This window comes from Ovis aries, chromosome 16, assembly GCF_016772045.2.
Source record: "Ovis aries strain OAR_USU_Benz2616 breed Rambouillet chromosome 16, ARS-UI_Ramb_v3.0, whole genome shotgun sequence".
Taxonomy (NCBI): domain Eukaryota; kingdom Metazoa; phylum Chordata; class Mammalia; order Artiodactyla; family Bovidae; genus Ovis; species Ovis aries.
The window spans coordinates 7,819,188-7,842,505 of record NC_056069.1 but is presented as its reverse complement, the minus strand read 5'-3'; the positions used below and the strand labels follow the sequence as shown (position 1 = coordinate 7,842,505).

General features: G+C 39.8%; 1 protein-coding gene across 9 annotated transcripts in view; it reads left to right on the top strand.

The window, feature by feature from the left end:
- Positions 1–22,856, top strand: part of ARHGEF28 (Rho guanine nucleotide exchange factor 28) — a 350,771-nt gene extending 327,915 nt beyond the window's left edge. For all 9 annotated transcript variants that reach the window (XM_060400313.1, XM_060400314.1, XM_060400312.1 and 6 more), the window contains one exon: positions 21,647–22,856. In XM_060400313.1, coding sequence (XP_060256296.1) covers positions 21,647–21,810 — 164 coding nt within the window. In that variant the 3' untranslated portion in view covers positions 21,811–22,856. The remainder of the gene's footprint in view (positions 1–21,646) is intronic.
- The last annotated feature ends 462 nt before the right edge of the window (positions 22,857–23,318 follow it).

The following is a 23,318-nucleotide window of genomic DNA, read 5'->3' as shown; positions in this document are numbered from 1 at the left end:
ATACCTCCACCTGAGGCCACCCCTTCCCCTTGACATTCTCGGTTCCAGTTCTGTCTTTGCTCCGATGCCTGTCCTGGCCACCCACCTGAATGTGCTCTCTTTGGAAGGTCTCTGAAATGGTGTTTGCCTGTGGAGAGTGTTCATTAGCCTCTTTCATAGTTCTCTGTGAAGTAATAGGCTTTCTGAGGGCAGTGTGCCCAGTGACCCTTACTGGTCTGGAAGGAGCTGGGGCCATTGGTCACTGCATCACTGAGGCTACTTGCTCTTTGCTGTTGGTGGCTGATTCCACTGAAGCGACGTTAAATTATATGTTGATTCTGTGACTCCTCCTTTGATAGAGTTGTTTACAGAAGAAAGAGCTCTGTCAAAAAGGAGAGGATAGAGTGCAAACTTGGGAATTTGTGTCACCTCGTAGATAATTAGGGCTTTCCAGGTGGCCCTAGTGCTACAGAATCTGCCCGCCAATGCAGGAGACAGACATGGGTTCTATCCCAGGGTCCAGAAGATACCTTGGAGTAGGAAATGGCAAGCCACTTCAGTATAAAAGGAAATGAGTTTCTTAGGCTCCAGTGTTGTCTTGATTCATGGAGACATTCCAGGTTCCTATGCAATATTGCTCTTTACAGCAGCAGACCTTGCTTCTATCACCAGTCACATCCGCAACTGGGTATTGTTTTTGCTTTGGCTCCATCCCTTCGTTCTTTCTGGAGTTATTTCTCCACTGATCTCCAGTAGCATATTAGGCATTTACCGACCTGGGGAGTTCCCCTTTCAGTATCCTGTCATTTTGCCTTTTCATACTGTTCATGGGGTTCTCAAGGCAAGAATACTGAAGTGGTTTGCCATTCCCTTCTCCAGTGGACCACATTCTGTCAGACCTCTCCACCATGACCCTCCCATCTTGGATGGCCCCACATGGCATGGCTTAGTTTCATTGAGTTAGACAAGGCTGTGGTCCATGTGATCAGATTGGCTAGTTTTCTGTGAGTATGGTTTCAGTGTGTCTGCCCTCTGATGCCCTCTTGCAACACCTAGCATCTTACTTGGGTTTCTCTTACCTTGGATGTGGGCTATCTCTTCACGGCTGCTCCAGCAAAGCGTACCCACTGCTCCTTACCTTAAACGAAGGGTATCTCCTCACGGCCACCCCTCCTGACCTTGAATGTGGAGTCTCTCCTGTCAGCCCTCCTGTGAGAGTGAATGTCAACATTCTAGGAATCAGCAAACTAAAATGGACTGGAATGGGTGAATTTAACTCAGATGACCATTATATCTACTAGTGTGGGTAGGAATCCCTTAGAAGAAATGGTCAACAAAAGAGTCCAAAATGAAGTACTTGGGTGCAATCTCAAAAATGACAGAATGATCTCTGTTTGTTTCCAAGGCAAACCATTCAATATCACGGTAATCCAAGCCTATGCCCCAACCAGTAATGCTGAAGAAGCTGAAGTTGAATGGTTCTATGAAGACCTACAAGACCTTTTAGAACTAGCACCCCAAAAATATGTCCTTTTCATTATAGGGGACTGGAATGCAAAAGTAGGAAGTCAAGAAACACCTGGAGTAACAGGCAAATTTGGCCTTGGAGTACGGAATGAAGCAGGGCAAAGACTAATAGAGTTTTGCCAAGAGAACACACTGGTCATAGCAAACACCCTCTTCCAACAACACAAGAGAAGACTCTACACGTGGACATCACCAGATGGGCAACACTGAAATCAAATTGATTATATTCTTTGCAGCCAAAGATGGAGAAGCTCTATACAGTCAGCAAAAATAAGACCGGGAGCTGACTGTGGCTCAGATCGTGAACTCCTTATTGCCAAATTCAGACTTAAATTGAAGAAAGTAGCAAAAACCACTAGACCATTCAGGTATGACCTAAATCAAATTACTTATGATTATACAATGGAACTGAGAAATAGATTTCAGGGACTAGATCTGATAGACAGAGTGCGTGATGAACTATGGATGGAGGTTCATGACATTGTACAGGAGACAGGGATCAAGACCATCCCCATGGAAAAGAAATGCAAAAAAAAGCAAAATGGCTGTCTGGGGAGGCTTTACAAATAGCTGAGAAAAGAAGAGAAGCGAAAAGCAACGGAGAAAAGGAGAGTTATAAGCATCTGAATGCAGAGTTCCAAAGAATAGCAAGGAGAGATAAGAAGCCGTTCCTCAGCGATCAGTGCAAAGAAATAGAGGAAAACAACAGAATGGGGAAGACTAGGGATCTTTTCAAGAAAATTAGAGATACCAATGGAAAATTTCATGCAAAGACGAGCTCGATAAAGGACAGAAATGGTATGGACCTAACAGAAGCAGAAGATATTAAGAACAGGCGTCCAGAATACCCAGAAGAACTGTACAAAAAAGAGCTTCATGACCCAGATAATCACGATGATGTGATCACTCACCTAGAGCCAGACATCCTGGAATGTGAAGTCAAGTGGGCCTTAGGAAGCATCACTATAAACAAAGCTAGTGGAGGTGATGGAATTCCAGTGGAGCTATTTCAAATCCTAAAAGATGATGCTTTGAAAGTACTGCACTCAATCTGCCAGCAAATTTGGAGAACTCAGCAGTGGCCACAGGACTGGAAAAGGTCAGTTTTCATTCCAATCCCAAAGAAAGGCAATGCCAAAGAATGCTCAAACTACTGCACAATTGCACTCATCTCACATGCTAGTAAAGTAATGCTCAAAATTCTCCAAGTCAGGCTTCAGCAATACATGAACCGTGAACTTCCTGATCTTCAAGCTGGATTTAGAAACAGCAGAGGAATCAAAGATCAAATTGCCAACATCTGCTGGATCACGGAAAAAGCAAGAGAGTTCCAGAAAACATCTATTTCTGCTTTATTGACTATGCCAAAGCCTTTGACTGTGTGGATCACAATAAACTGTGGAAAATTCTGAAAGAGATGGGCATACCAGACCACCTGACCTGCCTCTTGCGAAACCTATATTCAGGTCAGGAAGCAACAGACATGGAACAACAGACTGGTTCCAAACAGGAAATGGAGTACGTCACCCTGCTTGTTTAATTTCTATGCAGCGTACATCATGAGAAACACTGGGCTGGAAGAAGCACAAGCTGGAATCAAGATTGCCGAGAGAAATATCAATAACCTCAGATATGCAGATGACACCACCCTTATGGTAGAAAGTGGAGAGGAACTAAAGAACCTCTTGATGAAAGTGAAATAGGACAGTGAAAAAGTTGGCTTAAAGTTCAACATTCAGAAAATGAAGATCATGGCATCTGGTCCCATCACTTCATGGGAAATAGATGGGGAAACAGTGGAAACAGTGGCAGACTTTATTTTGGAGGGCTCCAAAATCACTGCAGATGGTGATTGCAGCCATGAAATTAAAAAACGCTTACTCCTTGGAAGGAAAGTTATAACTAACCTAGATAGCATATTCAAAAGCAGAGATATTATCTTGCCAACAAAGGTCTGTCTAGTCAAGGCTATCGGTTTTCCAGTTGGCTATGGGTTTTCCAGTTGGTCATGTTGGACTGTGAAGAAGGCTGAGCGCCGAAGAATTGAAGCTTTTGAACTGTGGTGTTGGAGAAGACTCTTGAGAGTCCCTTGGACCGCAAGGAGATCCAACCAGTCCATCCTAAAGGAGATCAGTCCTGGGTGTTCATTGGAAGGACTGATGCTAAAGCTGAAACTCCAATAGTTTGGCCACCTCATGTGAAGAGTTGACTCATTGGAAAAGACTCTGATGCTGGGAGGGATTGGGGGCAGGAGAAGAAGGGGACGACAGAGGATGAGATGGGTAGATGGCATCACTGACTTGATGGACATGAGTTTGGGTGAACTCCGGGAGTTGGTGATGGACAGGGAGGCCTGGCGTGCTGCGATTCATGGGGTCGCAAAGAGTCAGACACGACTGAGCGACTGAGCTGAACTGAGGCTCCTGTGTGAGTCACAGGTCACATGTTGGGAAGCACAAGTATTAACATCTAGAATAGCTCCACATGATATTTGTATGCATAAGATAATGTATAAAATCATGTCCTCTAGGAAGAGATGTCTCCAAGGGGTAAAGTGGTTTTATCTAGTGATGTATCTTCTCATTTGATTCCTGTTTTTTTAAAGTCCTGATTTTGCCTCTTTTTTTTTTGCCTGCCTTTGCCTGCACACTGTCATCTACTTCACTAATGGTACAATTTCTAAAACTATTTAATTTCCAGAAATGTAATATAGCAGTCTTTGCTCAGATTGCAAACATTAAATATGAAAAGAATGCTAAATGTGAAAATTTACATTGAACAAAACATTTCCTATATATTATGTAGTACTTTTAAAATTATAATCATTTTGAGTGACATAAATTCAAGGCTGCAGTTGGAAAAGATATTTCAGGGTTTGGTTTCTCAGCAAATGTTTCAAACAGACAAGAATTATGAAATGTTTTTCAATTTTAAAAGGAAAAAAATTTTATGTTGCTCTGAAAACTGTAAATACCAATTTCTTAGAACACGAAAAGTCATGTAAGTTCTTTGACACTGCATAATTTTGTAGTTGATCAAGAGAAAAATACACTCATTTGTATATCTTTAAAGAATTGGGTGCCATTTTTTATTTTTTATTTTTTTAATTTATTTTTTTTGTAAGTTCATGGATTAATACTTTATTTTTATACAAGCATAACTTTTGAAAAGAGAGAGAAATTACAGCTACATATTGGTATGATCCAGTAATATATAACAACCCAAAATAGTGTTATAGTTTGTCACTTTGATTTTTGCAAATTTTCCAATGATTCATCAAAATCAATCTTCTCATATTTATGCTTACTCATAGTTGAATTAAGAATAACATTTGCTAGCTTCAATTTTAAAACTTACATAATACATGGCAACTTTACGCATAATCAGGAAACATCTTAAACATAAGGATAAGCTTGGTATAGATTTTAAAAATCCAAGAATTGGGTGCCATTTTTTAAAAGTCTGGTAATAACATAATTATTAAGAACTAAGTAGAACTAATTAGCTTGGGTGTGTTTGCTCTACCTGCTTACCTTCTGGTTTAAAGAAGAACACTGGATCTTGTTTGCCTAAGAATTTTAACAGTTGCTTTTCCCTCTACTGAACCAGTAAGAAGTAAATGCAGCTTTAAAATTCCTAGGTTGATTTCCTGCATTAGTCACCTGGCAGAGAAGTGAATTCAGTCTTCCTTCAGCAAAATGAGAGGCATAGTCTTTCAATGTGAGTAGGGTCCTGAAGCAGTTTCCAGTTTATTGCCATGGTACTTAGGAGTCCCTGGTCTCTACATCCTTAAGAGGAATTCAGTGCCATGAAAATACTGCCCTGTCCATGTAGCTAGAGACCTACATGTTTAATTTAGCACAGCTTAAAAAGCTGTCCCTGCTTCTTAACACAGACTCTGAGGTTGGGACAACTTAATTTGTTTTGATTTAAAATTTGAGCTTGACATATTTCTTGTCTACCTGAATATATGGATGATTTCAAACATGTACAAAATTAAGCAGAGGAGTATAACAACCACTCATGTACCATCACCTGACTTCAAAAAATTAGAAACATATGGGCCAGTCGTGTTTTATCTAGATTCCTGCCCACCAACCCCACCCTCCAACCACACACACATTGTACTGTTTTGAAGCAAATTCTAAACATCATCTGTAAACATTTACTGATACATAACATTTCAATATATATCTCTAAAAGATAAGGCTCTGTTTTTTGAAGCTGTTATCACACCTGGGAAAAATTATCCAAAATTCCATAACATCAACATACAGTCTGTTTAAATTTCCAATTGTTTTATAAATGTAGTGCGTGTGTCCTTTTTTCCGCTGGTTTTTTGGACTCAGTACGCAAATAAAGACTATGTATTGCAATTTTTTGCTGTGTATTTTAATGTACTTTTTAACCTAAAAGTTTTAATTTGGGAAACTTCAAACTTAAAAATATAGAAAATATGTATCAGGCATGCATTTAACAAATGTTAACCTTACACTATATTTGCTTCAGACATCTCTTTGCCCTGCCCCCCATTTTTGAAAGAAATGTTAGATATGAAATCCCTTCCCCTTATCTTTTTTTTTTCTCTTCAGCATTGACCAATATCCTGCAATTGGTGTATATCATTTACACAGTATGTTTTTATGTCAGAAACATGTATATGTATCCATAAATATATATCCTTTGTTTTGTTTTAACAAAAAATATATTGTTTATTGTGTATGTAGGTATCCATAAACATGTCATATTTTTGTTAAAATAAAACAAAAAATCATATTTATTGCATATATATATTCATAAACATGTATTTTTATTTTGTTTTAACAAAACAAACATACGATATCTTGTTTATTTTCTGTGGATACGTATATATGTTCAGTTCAGTTCAGTTGCTCAGTCATGTCCGACTCTTTGCGACCCCATGAGCTGCAACACACCAGGCCTCCGTGTCCATCACCAACTCCCGGAGTTCACCCAAACCCACGTCCATTGAGTTGGTGATGCCATCCAACCATCTCATCCTCTGTCATCCCCTTGTCCTCCTGCCCTCAATCTTTCCCAGCATCAGGGTCTTTTCAAATGAATCAGCTCTTCGCATCAGGTGGCCAAAGTATTGGAGTTTCAGCTTAGAAAACAAAAATATACATCTTGTTTATGGATACATATATATGTAGTGATGGTATAAAAAGAGCCTGTTCTCCATCTTTACCCTCTCCCCTCATGTATATGTGTATGTGTGTCTCTTTACAACTTACTTTTTTTCACTCAGTGCATCTTCATACAGGTAGCACAAAGAGTTAATTTTAAAATGTTGTATGCTATCCCATTATGTGGATAAACACCCGCATATTCATTACCCTGTGCCTTTGTGCTCACTTATATCTGATTCTGCTATCCCATGGACTGAAGTCCACCAGGCTCCTCGGTCCATGGAGTTTTCCAGGCTAGAATACTGGAGTGGGTTGCCATTTCCTACTCCAGAGGACCTCCTGGGAAGCCCTATTCATTACCCACCTAATGAGCCATTAGGATATTTCCAGTTTTTCTAAATTACAAGTGATTGTCAGTAAACATCCTTATATGCATGTCTCCTTGTGCACACGAGTGAGAGTTTATGTAGATTATGAACACCTGTAAGTGGTAGGGATGTCTTTGATTTTGCTGGGTGTTGCTGATTTCTCTCTAAAATTGTATGTAGTATCACTCTCAGCAGCAAAATACGAGAGGTCCAGTTTCTCCAGATTTTCCCCAACACACAGTATTGTTAGGTTTCTAAATATTGCCTGGTATCATGGGTATAGAATAGGTATCCCCTTTCTTGGGTTTCCCAGGTAGCGCCAGTGGTAAATGGTAACCCGCCTGCCAATGCAGGAGACCCAGGAGAAGTAGGTTGAAAGAATACTAGGAAGCTGTTGTGCCCTTCTCCAGGGGATCTTCCTGACCTAGGGGTCAAACCGCATCTCCTGCAGTTCCTGCATTGCAGGGGGATTCTTTACTGCTGAGCCACCCAGGAAGCTGGTAATTTTGATCAGTGGTTCACAAAGTGTGATTTGGAGTGTCTTAGTATTTTCTAGGTCTGCTGAAATGGATTATCATAAACTTCAGTTCAGTCTCTCAGTTGTGCCCGACTCTTTGCAACCCCACGGACTATAGCACGCCAGGCCTCCCTGTCTATCACCAACTCCTGGCATTTACTCAAACTCGTGTCCATTAAGTTGGTGATGCCATCCATCTCATCCTCTATCATCCCTTCTCCTCCCACTTTCAATCTTTCCCAGCATCAGGGTCTTTTCAAATGAGTCAGTTCTTCGCATCAGGTGGCCAAAGTATTGGAGTTTCAGCTTTAGCATCAGTACTTCCAATGAATATTCAGGACTGATTTCCTTTAGGATGGACTGGTTGGATCTCCTTGCAGTCCAGGGGACTTTCAAGAGTCTTCTCCAACACCACAGTTCAAAAGCATCAATTCTTCAGCACTCAGCTTTCTTAAATCTCACATCAATACATGACTACTGGAAAAACCATAGCCTTGTCTAGATGGACCTTTGTTGGCAAAGTAATGTCTCTGCTTTTTAATATACTGTCTAGGTTGGTCATAACTTTTCTTCCAAGGAGTAAGTGTCTTGTAATTTCATGGCTGCAGTCACCATCTGCAGTGATTGGAGCCCCCCAAAATAAAGTCAGCCATTGTTTCCACTGTTTCCCCATCTATTTCCCATGAAGGGATGGGACTGGATGATGTGATCTTAGTTTTCTGAATGTTGAGCTTTAAGCCAACTTTTTCTCTTTCCTCTTTCACTTTCATCAAGTGGCTCTTCAGTTCTTCTTCACTTTCTGCCATAAGGGTGGTGTCATCTGCATATCTGAAGTTATGGACATTTCTCCTGGCAATCTTGATTCCAGCTTGTGCTTCATCCAGCCCAATGTTTCTCATGATGTACTTTGCATATAAGTTAAATAAGCAGGGTGACGTTATACAGCCTTGGCGTACTCCTTTTCCAGTCTGTTGTTCCGTGTCCAGTTCTAACTGTTGCTTCTTGACCTGCATACATATTTCTCAAGAGGCAGGGAAGGTGGTCTGATATTCCCATCTCTTTCAAAATTTTCCACAGTTTGTGGTGATCCACACAGTCAAAGACTTTGTAATACTCAATAAAGCAGAAGTAGATGTTTTTATGGAACTGTCTTGCTTTTTCGATGATCCAGCAGATGTTGGCAATCTGATCTCTGGTTCCTCTGGCTTTTCTAAAACCAGCTTGAACATCTGGAAGTTCACGGTTCACGTACTGTTGAAGCCTGGCTTGGAGAATTTTGAGCATTACTTTACTATCATGTGAGATGAGTGCAATTGTGCAGTAGTTTGAACATTCTTTGGCATTGCCTTTCTTTGGGATTGGAATGAAAACTGACCTTTTCCAGTCCTGTGGCCACTGCTGAGTTTTCCAAATTTGCTGGCATATTGAGTGCAATACTTTCAAAGCATCATCTTTCAGGATTTGAAATAGCTCAACTGGAATTCCATCACCTCCACTAGCTTTGCTCATAGTGCTGCTTCCTAAGGCCCACTTGACTTCACATTCCAGGATGTCTGGCTCTAGGTGAGTGATCACACCATCTTGATTATCTGGGTCGTGAAGATCTTTTTTATATAGTTTGTCTGTGTATTCTTGCCACCTCTTCTTAATATCTTTTGCTTTTGTTAGGTCCATACCATTTCTGTCCTTTATTGAGCCCATCTTTGCATGAAATGTTCCCTTGGTATCTCTAATTTTCTTGAAGAGATCTCTAGTCTTTCCCATTCTGTTGTTTCCCTCTATTTCTTTGCACTGATCACTGAGGAAGTCTTTCTTATCTCTCCTTGCTATTCTTTGGAAGTATGCATTCAAATGGGTTTATCTTTCCTTTTCTCCTTTGCTTTTCGCTTCTCTTCTTTTCACAGGTATTTGTAAGGCCTCCTCAGACAGCCATTTTGCTTTTTTGCATTTCTTTTCCATGGGGATGGTCTTGATCCCTGTCTCCTGTACCATGTCATGAACTTTTGTCCATAGTTCATCAGGCACTCTGCCTATCAGATCTAATCCCTTGAATCTATTTCTCACTTCCACTGTATAATCGTAAGGGGTTTGATTTAGGTCATATCTGAATGGTCTAGTGGTTTTTGCTACTTTCTTCAATTTAAGTCTGAATTTGGCAATAAGGAGTTCACGCTCTGAGCCACAGTCAGCTCCCTGTCTTGTTTTTGCTGACTGTATAGAGCTTCTCTATATGTATAAACTGGTGACTTAAAACAACAGCAATTCCTTATCTCATGGTTTTCTCGGCTTTTCCATTGGCTCAGTGGTAAAAATCTATTTGCAATACAGGAGACAGGGGTTCGATCCTGGGTCAGGAAGATCCCCTGGAGGAGGGCATGGCAACCCACTCCACTATTCTTGCCTGGAGAATCTCATGGACAGAGGAGCCTGGTGGGCTACTGTCTGTAGGGTTGCAAAGAGTTGGACATAACTCAAGCGACTTAGGCATGCCTGCAACCCCTTTCTTTCAATTTCTACTTCCCTAATTACCAGTGAAACTTAGCACCTTTTTTATATTTATGTTTCTGCCTCTCTCAGTGCCTGATCATAAAGTTTTTTTCCAACAACAGGTATTAGAATTTCAAAAGACCCCAATCTTAATTATATAGACACATTAATTCTTTTTGAATAGACTAAATGTATTTTGTTCTTTTAAGAAGTAGTTTTCAAGAAATTATAAATATAGTTACATCTGGACATTTAAGATTGGAAAAGGACATTTGTGAGATGTGAGCTTTGTCAGATGGAGAAGAATCACCTGTATGAGCAGAAGCTACCAAAAATAATATTATTGACTGTTCTACCCTACTGATACTTTCACCATCTGCCTTATTTTTTCATTTGCTCAGTTTTTTCCCTACCTCCAGGGTTCCTATACTTCTCTCAATAACCCATCAATATTGTTTTAAACACATTCAACACACTCCAAAATCTATCAGCTTCATCGTCCCTCCTGCAAATTCCCCTTCCAGAATCCTCTGTCCTCTCATTCTAATAAACCCAGTTGCCCTCCCAGCCGGGAGTGTATTGATAGCCGTCACTTGGGACATCTCTTCTCATCTCTCCTCTGTTGGATTCTATTGCTCTCATTCCCATCCTCTCTCTTTTATGGCATATTAAGACACACCTTTATCTGATGGAGCATATTTCTAAGTCTTTCTTAGAAAAGATTTAATAATGAAAACATTGTTTCCACATTAGTTGAAATGTCTTTTTTTTTCATTGTAGTTTCTGTTTCACTCTTGTTTTAATGGTAAATTCCTATTCTTTTGCTGATATCTGTTACTAAGTGATAATTCACTTACTGTCACATGAAATGAACCAATTAAATAAAAGCATAAAATGTATCTTTCATTTATTTATTTTTGCTACTTTTACACTTGGTTTTTATAGTATATCTGGGCTTAGAATTCTAGATCAAAATCATTTTCCTTCAGAATTCTGAAGGATTTGATTTTTCTACTTCTCAGCATTGCTGTTGAAAAGTCTAATGCCTTTCTGATTCCTAATCCTTAATTTATAACCTGCTTGTGCTTTGCGAGTCTCTAGAATGATCACTTTATTCATTCCTGGATGAATTTTATAATATGCCGTAGTGTAGTCTTTTATTAAAATCATTTTTACTAGTTACTCATTAGGTTCTTTCAGTTGAGAAATATACTGTTATTTCCTTTGAATCTGTGACATTTTCTTCCTTAAAAAACTGGGCTAGTCTTCAGATTTATCTTACTGGAACTCTTTCTGGTTATAAATTAAATCTCTTAGAGCCTCTGATTTTTCTGTTTTGTTTTTTCCATTCATTTCCATTTCTTCATGTTCTTGTTCTACTTCCTGAGAGATTTTCTTGCCCTTAACCTCCTAATATTTCATTGATTACAAAAAAAAAATCAGCTAGCAAATTTTTAATTTCTAGGAGTTTTTTCTTGTTCTGTTATAGTTCCTATTTTATGGAAACTTATTTACTTGGTGGCTGAAATATTTTTTAAATACATTTTTAAAGATTGTTTATTGTGGTGTTTGGATGCTTTCTTGTGTTCAGCTTCTTGTGTTCCTGAGTTGTGTTTTGTTTTCAAGTTAGGTTTGCCTTTGTTTTAGGCTCTCTTTTCCATATTCCATGACATACCTACCATTTTGGATTGGTGTCAAGTTTTGAATTGCATTGAATGTTTGACTCAAAGTCAAATAATGTTCGTGGCTTAAAGAGAGAAGTTCTATTCTGCAGTTCTATCATGATTCCATTTTCAACTTGATTCCTACTGAGAAGATGAGGATTAGAATAAATGAAATTGTAAGGTATTTTCTAAATATAAGAATTCCAAATTGGTGATTCCCACAAATCTAATTAGAGTAGACAGAATTTTTGAATAAGGTATTCACGAATTCATTAATTCATTTGACAATATATATTGACATCTACTGTCATTAGGAACTGAAATTAACTTTGATACTGTTGGACTAGATGTACAACTTTTAGTTCCTATTTCTTAAAAAAATATTGCTTTTTAATTTTTAACTCTTAAATTAAAAATTTTTTTTAATTAAGCTTTTTAATTTTCAGAAGGCTAAAGAATAGGAATCCAAATTCCAAATGAACCTTATTAATTATTGCCATGGACAAATGGACCGAGGAAATAAAATGAAATCTTTTCTGAATTATATTTCACTAGGAGATGTTAGATTTTCTAGACAGGAGTGAAGGCCATATCTGAATCTGTATTATTTTTTATAGGGAGCTGTTAAACTCAAATGAACCTCATCTATTTTATGGAACACGTACATAGAAATTGTTTATCTTTCTAAATAGATATAAACGCCTACACAGCACTTGCCAATGACTTGTCATACAGTTGTAATAAAATCGATTTAGACATATTTCACATCCAAAAGAGGCATCTAATTTATTGCCATAGTATTCTGTTTATATCAGATATATGAAGCTATGCTATTAGAATAACAGAGACCCCTTTATAATACAAGTATATGGGCTTCCCTGGTGGGTTAGCCAGTAAACAATCTGCCTGCAATACAGGAGACCCAGGTTTGATGGCTGAGTTGGGAAGATCCCCTGGAGAAGGGAATGGCTACCCACTCCAATATTCTTGCCTAGAGAAATCCATGGACAGAGGAGCCTGGAGCCTCCTGTAGCCCTACAGTCCATGCGGTGGCAAAGACTCAGACATGACTGAGCAACTAACATTTTCTTGAAAGACGATGGACTTTAAAAAAATTGATCATGAAACAAATACAAAAGTAGAGAGAATCGTTTAATGAACTAATAATTACCGACAGCCAGTCTGGTTCATTGATGACCTTTTCTCTGTCCTCTCATATTAGGTGATCTTAAGCAAATCCAGGACTTCCTATCATTTCATCTAAAAATACTTGAGTATCTTTCTCCAGAAGATATATACTCTTTCTTTCTCTTTTTAAGTGTCACTGCAGTTTCATTATTACACCTTAAAAATTTTAACATTTTTTACCTAAAATCATACTCTGAGTACTTGAATTTCTCTGATTGTCTCCACGTTTTCCCTTTGAATTGGGATCCAAATAATTGTATATATTGCATTTGGTTTGTATATCTTTCAAGTCTCTTTTAATCTAAAGTTCCCTCACCTTAAAAAGAAAATCTTACAATTTATTGAAAAGACTGGGTTATTTATTTGCTGAAAAGACTTTTTTTTCTGAAAAAGTTGTATTTTCTGAAGAACTTGCTATGTTCTGGGTTTTGCTGACTGCATCCCTGTGGTGTCACTTAACATAATCTTCTGTCCCTGTATTTCCTGTCTATAAACTGGTAGTTGAGAATAGATATTGGATACTTGACTAGATACAATCTTTATTTTTTGACATGAAAAATATCTTCATAGATGGAGTTGTCTACTTCCTATATTGCATATGTTGAATATTTCCTCTTGCATCCTATCAGGAGGCTTGCTATATCTGTTTTTCTGATTAAGATTGACGCATGGGTTCAGGTGCTGCCAGCTTGATCTATCCATTAAAACATTCCCCATCAGCTCTTTTCCAAACGCTTCTAGGAACTGTTGATGATGATTGAGTCCTCAAACAGACATTATGTGCAGGGTTCCGAGTTTCTGAATTTGGAAAATCTCACCTATTTGCAGCTTCCCACCCCTGATTTATCTTGGCATGTTGGACATTTATTGTCTTTTCCTTCCTTGGTCTATAATAGACTTACTACTCTCTAGTACACTCTTCCCCCAACTGTGCTGCGCAGAACACAGCACTGCGAAGTACACTGTGAGAAAAATCTCCCCGAGTTCGGGGCCTGCCACATACAGTTTTTCCCTCTTAGAAATTTATAATACAGGTGAGCCTATTGAAGCTCTGAGGAATCTGTCAGTAAAGAAACTTGATTAACCCAGAGTTTCATCAACTTGCTTGATCACTATATTCTTTTATCAGTAATACCTATTAGTATCCTGATTAGAGAAACCCACCTGGAGATGCATCTCAAAGAAGAGGGGAAGGTGGAGGCGCTTGTCCCATCCTCCTGTGAGGCTTTCTGATGTTAAGGTCATGACTCGGTAACATGGGCACCCTTCAAGGCTAAGAGCAAAGCAAAGTTCACCCAGAGAGCTGACATACCATAGCGCATCTTGTGTTAATATGGTTTTATCTTCATTACATCGATGGCTTCAGTTGCTGTGCTTCTTGTCAGTCTTATCTACATAACTAACTTAGATAGTTCCTAATATGTTAATTACCGGTAAGAAAATAAAGCCCAACTCTAACAGTCACAACTTAAAACTTTTTCAGTTTGCTTTCTTAGATTACAAATTAACACATATACACCACACGCATTCATGTGCACACACTCCCCTCCCAGAGCACACTTCAGTTATTTTATTTCAGGTGCAGTATTGGTATAGGAGTAATAAAGGGAATCATAGTACTCATTGGGTCTTTGCCTTCAGATATCAGCTCCAGATTGGTTTTTATGCCAGATGCCTACATGTTGTTTGTGGCTCGCTATGGGAAATGCAGTTGAGCACAATTAGTGAGAGAGACCAATTTTCTTCGACTCTGAGGACACCTTGAGTTTTGTACAATAAGTGTTTTCCATTAGAAGGAAAATGCTGTGCATTAGTGCTCATGAGAAAAAAATAGTAATTGCCAGTAATGCCATCAGGAAACAATTTTTTAAATGTTTTGCAGTACACGCATGAATTGATCATAAATGGGGAATACAGCTTATTATTGGAACAGACTTGGAACATGAATCACAATTCTTTTTGAAGTGGTGTTATTCTAGGAAAGTGTGAATTTTGATTTTAGGAACACATGCAAGGGATACAGTAATAAGGAGTATAATTCAAAACACTTCATTAAAATAAATAAGAATGGAGCCAAGACCCAGAGGACATGAAACTCTGTTTTGTGAGTCTTGTTGGAGAATGGAATGGGATAAGACACAAGAAAGCTGACATGGCATCACCAATGATCCCAATATTGATTCAACATGCTTTTGTAGCACTGGGCTGCTGGCTGCCTGGCCGACAGGTAATGGGAAGCTAAATTCAGACCTAGAGAGTTAATGTTTATGACGGAAGTTATACTGGTGCTTTTAAGTTGAAACAAAGCTTGTCTTTAAAAATTATCAGGATTTAAAATGCTCTTCTGTTCAGAAAATCCAGAAAAAGGCAAAGACTACTTGCATTAAATATTTTAAAACAATAGACAACTCTGTTCTTTATGACGAATTACTCTTAGGTTTGCTGTTCATAGAAGGGAAGATCAAATGTAAAATTTGACCGTGGACCTTCTCTTCCACTTGTGAGGCAGCTTTCCAAATACTGTACTCTGAGGGCTATTTGTGCTCAAATCAAATACATGTTGTTAGGAAGATTAAAAGTAGAAGGATGGGACATAGGTCTGGAAATTACCCTAAAAACATTCTTTTAAATGCAACTTAAGGTAATAAATTTGTATTCCTTGAGCAAAAAGCAGTTGAGAAATGCATCCATTTGTTGCAATTCTAGAATAGTATTTGGTGCATTACTGAGCCAAAACACATATGAAAAAAATTCTCCCACAATATAAGAAGTTTAAGAGGTCTGAATGATTTTGGTTCCTTCCTTCATGAACTGAAGTCCAGAGAGCAGAAGTGACTTGCCCAAGGTTACATTTTACCTTGTGCTGTAAAAGATCTCATGTCTCAGCTTGGGAAGCACTTCATTCATTTCCAGTGTGAGACATGGTTGCATTTTACACCTTGACATTACTGTCTGGTCTTGAAAATAACTGATTATCCTGTGGGCTCAACAGAACAATGATAATGAAGGACTGTTGGAGGGAAGGCTGGATTTCCTTCCGGCTTGTGTCAACTTTTCAGGAGCTGATTCCTAAGGTTGTATGTCATCCCAGATCCCATGTTCTCTTCCTTAATAGTTTGAAATTCCAATAGCAGGTGAGCGGAGTGAAAATGATTACTTCAAATGTCAACCAACAGGTTGCAACAAAGGGCTAAAAATGGGGGGCGGGGGTTTGAAGAACTGTCTCTGAGTATCAGCGCATCTTGCAGCCCAATGGCCTGGGCATTTTCTGCTTCCCACCCATAAGACAAAGGGGATAGAACCTGCCAAAATGTGGGCATTTATAATTTTTAGAAACTTCATGAGAAGACTGACATAGACCCTACAAGAAGTCTAAGGAAATTTCTTGTGAAGGATGAAGTTTTAGGCTATGAAGAAAATTTCAGCGAAATAGGAAAAAACCATATGTGTGCTCAGTTTTGTTGTGCTTAGACTCTTTGTAACCCCATGGACTGTAGCCCACCAGGCTCCTCTGTCCATGGGGATTCTCCAGGCAAGAATACCGGAGTGGATTGCCATGCCCTCCTCCAGGGGATCTTCCCAACCTGGGGATCGAACCCAGGTATCCTTCATTACAGGCAGATTCTTTACCAGCTGATCTACCAGGGAAGCCCATATACCAAGATGGTACTCCTTCACTTGGTTTAGCTAGACTTTGATGTGTTTCAGCTTATTTGTTCTTATTTTAAGGTTAATAATGTTCATTCATTGTTTGGAAAACTCAGCAGTGGCCACTGGACTGGAAAAGGTCAGTTTTCATTCCAATCGCAAAGAAAGGCAGTGCCAAAGAATGCTCAAAGTACTGCGCAATTACACTCATCTCACACGCTAGCAAAGTAATGCTCAAAATTCTCCAAGCCAGGCTTCAGCAATACGTAAACTGTGAACTTCCAGATGTTCAAGCTGGATTTATAAAAGGCAGAAGAACCAGATATCACATTGCCAACATCAGTTGGATCATCAAGAAAGCAAGAGAGTTCCAGAAAAACATCTACTTCTGCTTTATTGACTACACCAAAGCCTTTGTGTGGATCACCACAAACTATGGAAAATTCTGAAAGAGATGAGAATACCAGACCATCTTGCCTGCCTCTTGAGAAATCTGTAGGCAGGTCAAGAAGCAACAGTTAGAACTGGTTCCAAATTGGGAAAGGAGTATGTCAAGGCTGTATATTGTCACTCTGCTTATTTAACTTATATGCAGAATACATCATGCAGAATGCCGGGCTGGATGAAGCACAACCTGGAATCAAGATTGCTGGGAGAAGTATCAGTAACCTCAGATACACAGATGACACCACCCTTATGGCAGGAAGTGAAGAACTAAAGAGCCTCTTGTTGAAAGTGAAAGAGGAGAGTGAAAAAGTTGGCTTAAGACTCAGCATTCAGAAAACTAAGATCATGGCATCCGGTGTCATCACTTCATGGCAAATAGATGGGCAAACAATGGAAACAGACTTTATTTTGGGGGGCTCCAAAATCACTGCAGATGATGACTGCAGCCATGAAATTAAAAGATACTTGCTCTTTGGAAGAAAAGCTATTACCAACTTAGCATATTAAAAAGCAGAGACATATCTTTGCCAACAAAGGTCCGTCTAGTCAAAGCTATGGTTTTTCCAGTGGTCATGTATGGATGTGAGAGTTGGACTATAAAGAAAGCTGAGTGCTGAAGAATTGATGCTTTTGAATTGTGGTGTTGTAGAAGACTCTTGAGAGACCCTTGGACTGCAAGGAGATCCAACCAGTCCATCCTAAAGAAAATAAGTCCTGAATAGTCATTGGAAGGACTGATGTTGAAGCTGAAACTCCAATACTTTGGCCACCTGATGTGAAGAACTGACTCCTTAGAAAAGACCCTGATGCTGGGCAAGATTGAAAGCAGGAGGAGAAGGGGACAACAGAGGATGAGATGGTTGGATATCACCGACTCAATGGACATGAGTTTGGGTAAACTCCAGGAGTTGGTGATTGACAGGGAGGCCTGGCATGCTGCAACCCATGGGGTTGCAAAGAGTTATACATGACTGAGTGACTGAACTGAACTGACTGAATGTTCACTCTGTTGAGTTTCCAGAGGTATGATAAGGATCAAATTATTTCTTTTATGTCATCGAAGAGAGACAGTTGTATAGATTAAAATGTTCTTTAGAGTTTGATGTTTTATTTCATCATAATAGCATTTGGTTTTTAGTTGACTAAATTATGATTGTATTAATATTTCTCTGCTTAGTTAAAAAAATGAAGTATTTATTTCTATTTCCAGTAATTTATAGGCATTTTGATCACAAATAAAACTGAATGGTTAATTCTACTCCCCAAGAATCCTGCTTTCTGAATCAGAGTGGTTTTACTTTAACAAATGTTTTTTCAGTTTAGGGTTCTGTATGGTGATCATACTCTCTAGGGTGGAACGTGTGGAAAAAGGTGGCTGACCTTGAGAAATATACAATTGCTGGGCTAGGATTCTTTCAGGGTTGAAATGGAGTAATAAAATCAGAAATCATGGCATGGTTTCTAATTTCAAAGACAGACTGTCTGACCTTGCCTAAATAGTTCAGGTAGAAACCAAGAAGGAACATGAAGAAGGAAATTGAGTTCCCCTCCAGGTGATATACAGCATAACCTTAATACATCTGGGATTTCAACGTGGGCCATTCATTCACTTTAGGGTCCAGAAGTTTTTTCCTGTATTTTTATTCTTACTTGAAAAAGTTCTGATGAAAAATACCTCTATACCCCCTTTACTCACAAATGAAAAAAATCTCCCTCCCACCACCCATATTTATTCTTTGTTCTCTGTCTTCCTGAACTGGAGCCTACAATTTCAGATAAAAGAATTCTTTCTGATATGGATTTGGTTCTTTGGCTCTTTTCGAACAAGTCTTCTCTTGAAACCATGATGGGGACTTCCCAGAAACCTAGACTCACCAGTGTTTTGGATTCTTTGCTGCATGTTCCGTACCCGAGAGGGAAACGTATATGGACTAAGGGCTTCCGTTGTGCCCTGCTGTGCCACATTTGTCAGCCAGCACTTCCCAGCTGGCTCGTTCAATGGATGATTGTCCATCCTCCATGTAGTGCCTCTTGTGCCCTGACTGCGCCTTCTGTGGGCCAGGAGACAGTGCTGTGGTGTGTGGCCTAAGTGAACTGTTCTCTAATCTGTCAGTATCTGCTAGGTGCAAGTTTTGAGGTGTGTTTTTGTTTTTTAGGTTGTATATAATGTACAACAGTTCAGTTCAGTCGCTCAGTCATGTCTGACTCTTTGCGACCCCATGAATCGCAGCACGCCAGGCCTTCCTGTCCATCACCAACTCCTGGAGTTCACTTGGACTCACGTCCATTGAGTCTGTGATGCCACCCAGCCATCTCATCCTCTGTCGTCCCCTTCTCCTCCTGCCCCCAATCCCTCCCAGCATCAGAGTCTTTTCCAATGAGTCAGCTCTTGGCATGAGGTGGCCAAAGTACTGGAGTTTCAGCTTCAGCATCATTCCCTCCAAAAGAAATCCCAGGGCTGATCTCCTTCAGAATGGACTGGTTGGATCTCCTTGCAGTCACCATCAGAAGTTTAACTGGAATATTTATTTTTAGAGGTGAGATGGTTTTAAGGGCTGGGACCAGGAGCTGACATTGTGAAAATGTGTGATGACCTCAGACAGGCATAGGAGGAAGAACATTCTAGGTTGATTTATATTGCCCTGGTAGTGAACTCATTGCCTGGGGTTTACTTGATTAAATGAGAGAGGTCCCTAATTTTATAATAATTACTATGTCAGTTTTGAGGAGCTCAGAATGTGTTTTTCTTTCTTTCTTCTTTCTTTTTTTTTTGGTAAGTGACTCTTCAAAATATGGTCCTTAGGGAGATTACACATTTAACATCCAGGGTGTCTTAATTCAGCAAAGATTGTCAGGTCATTTCCAGCACAATGAGGAATGGGGACCGTGAGAATCTTGAGCAGATGAACATGGGGCAGTGGACCTCTGGGTTCCAGTCTGGATTACTTCCTTTAGCCACATGATGGGCAAGAAGTTAACTAGTCTGAGCCTCAGTTTCCCAATCTGTAAATTGTGGGTGATGACATTTGGAGGCTTAAGGGGATGATGACTGTAAACAGCCTGGAACAGCTCCTCTACCCTATACACAGGGTGGATTTAGAGGTATTTTCAGTAGTTATGTTTTAAGTAGTGAGTGAATACCCTGTATTTGAGGTACAGGATTTGGAATCAAGGTCAGGAGAATCGAGTCACCTCAATGTAAATGGATCGTTTTCTTTGTGTCCCATTGATACCTAGAGTCAGGAATGGCCTGAACCTTTGGACAGAGCTGTGGAGTGCAGTCTCCCCTCCTTTCTCCAACCCCTCCCTGCCCCTCCTTCCCTCCTCCTCCCTTCCCTCCCCCTTCCCCTCTTCTCCTTCCACCTCCCCCCAGGATCCTCCTCAGCTGGCCTGGAGGCAAAGGTCAGCTCCTCCAGGTGACCTGTGTCTACTTCCTGTGGCCCTGGCTTCCCCTGTCTGTTGGCTCTGCCTCCTGTTAGAAGTGAGAAAAGGAGGTGTAGCAAAGGAAGCCGCCTCCCTGAAGATGGAGCCTTGTGAGGACATTTAGCTCTTCATTCCAGCCAGGCCTTGCTTCCTGCTTTCTCTAATAACCAAAGATCCTTGTCAGGAGGGTAAAAATTACAAGCATTTTTGTCATCAGAATAGTGGCAGTTATGTGTATCCATGTAAATAATAGAGGCTTTCAGTAAAATGTGGCAAGGATTATAATGACCTCTTGTTAGCGGCTGAAAAAAGAACAGGTGGGCCTCAGGGCTCTGCATTCTCCCCACCTGGGTTTCCATATATACTCTGCTTTTTGTTCCTCTTGAAACTAGTTATTTGTAATTTTGCCACATGGTCAAGCTTCGGGGAGGGTGGTCAGTGGAGCAATCCACAGAACATGGTTTGTAGCAAGAGTTTTGCTTTTATTTTTTTCAAATCACTCCCCCACCGTCCCCCTCTTTGCCTTCCCTTTAAACCATGTATGAGAGAGTTTAATCAGAAAAGGGGAAAATAGATTATGCCCTGCTGTTGCTAGGTAACCAGAAAAATAACAAACCCAGTCAGAGTTGATATTGAAAGAATTTTCCCCAGGAACCTGGCTACTCTTGCTAAGTGATTCGTGGGGTGTTAACAGATTTGCATACTGGTGAGGCTGCAGGGTCTCCGTCCTTCATGCCCTTTCTCCCTGCCTCTCACCCCACATCAGGAAAATCCCAGGTACATTATTTGAGTCTTCCAGTCAGTTCTTGACTTTGAGATACTCTGAGGGAAGATTCTTGCAGAGGCAAATATGGCTTATTGCACATAGCCAGAGTAGATACTGTATTTCTAGGACATTGAACTCATTTTCAAAAATACCTGGGACCCCTTTCTTAGCAGGTGTGGTGTTTGATCAGCTTGCAAATGGTGACAAGTCTTTATTTGTTTCACATTTTACTGGGAGTATTTTGTAAAGGTTGTTTTTTAGCCTCGGCAGATGTATGTACACCCAACCAAAGATTTTAATGATTAAATCGCTAGATATCTGCTTTGTTCCTTTCTCATGGGACTCCGCCATTCTCTCCATGGCTGGCTCTGTGGGCATGGCATTGCCCAGCCTTTGAGGGCTCCGTCTCTGATTCATAGTGTCACCTGCCTTGTGGGTCTCAACCTGACTCTCCTGTGACCTGTGCTGTCTGTCTGTTGCAGATTTGAACATCTCTCAGACTGCATACCCACTCCTCCATGACTCAAATCCACGTGGCCCTCAGCTGCAGACGTTTATGGCAGAAGAAAAGCTAAATCTACAGAGAGTGACCAGACAAGATGGAGAAACTGGAAATGGAGCAGAAGAAAATATTGTTTACCTCTAATTGTGTTGTTATTTTTCCAAATGAGACAACATACTGGCATTTTGGGGAGATTTTTTTTTTTCCTTTCTTGATGTGTGTGACTGTCCAAACTACTTTAGAAGTAATGTTTAATATTTTGTGCAGGTTTATTTGAGGGGCATGAGTCTAATAATTAAATTATTGAAACAACTGTGTATCATCATTAACTTATCATACCTAATTTCAGATTTCTGGAGGAGAAATTGACTTTAGATAAGCAGGAAAAATTTCAAAGTTATTGGAACCCTAGAGTGGAATCCCTCATAGTGTTCTCTACTGGGTCATCTGGTTTTTGGAATGCCTCTTACAATCGAGATGAAGCACTTTGGATGGAAAGAGTAATATAATGGGCAGACTTTCACAATCATGGCAGCTGGTTAGGGAGCATGGCCTCAGGGCCCTCAAAGGCAGAGAAAGATGTAGGGAAAATCTTTTCTTGGCTAGTCTTGGGACATCAAGGGGGTCACTCACGGTGGTGAGTGTCACAGTCACCATGCAACCAAGGAGTCCCTGTCTGGGCACCTGTCCTAACCAGCTGGCCACTCTGCTGTGGACACAATCTGGACACTTAGGACCTGGACCAGAGCCTATTCAGATGCACTCTCTAGGTCCTAATGTTTGTGGTCTTTCAAGTCACAGTTCGTCATCCTCTTTCAACACAGCCCAGAGGCAGAGCCCCAACAAGTCAGTTTGATGTAAAACTTCAGTAACAAAATTTTATTATTGAAGTGAGGCTTTTGTAATGACCTTGCTTCTGTCACCTGGCCCTGTTTCCACTAGCTCCGGAAGCACCAAGGACAACCACTCACCGGAAGGACCTCTGGCCTGCAGTGATTCAAGGATAAAAGCTGCCCTCTTGGTGGAACTTGCTGCCTGAATGTGCTTTTCCACAAAGGAACATTGGCACATCTTGCCTTCAGGGTAATAGGAGTCTTTTGTGAGAAAATAAACCAAGAAATGTTTTCAGTTTGTTCTTCAGAAGTATATGTATATACTTTGGTCAGTGTCAATAAATGTATTTTACCTCAGCCTTTCACTTTGAAATTTTTAAATTGTGTAGAGCCATTGTAAAATATACACATCATACTCAAACACAACCTCCCCTTATTAAAAATGAAGATAAAGGAGAAATACTAAATTCACCCAGACATTGAATACTGCTTCTGGCAATTTTAGTCACAATCATATTACATTCAGAGACTAATTTTCACAGATGGATATGTCTTATTAAAATTTTAATCAGTCACTTCATCTCTAAGATGAACTTCTAAATAAGGTGCATCTTCTATTCCTCAGACATCTAGAGAGAAAAAAAATCTATCTTCCCTCTCTCTCCAATAATGTCTATTCCAGAATTTCCTAGTCTTTGAATAAAAATCTTTTAGATATTTCAGTCTAAATCCTTGCTCCAATAACTATAAATATCTTTCCCTTTTTTTCCTGACAGAGGATATGGAAATAACCATATGTGAAAATAGGTAAAGATGTTC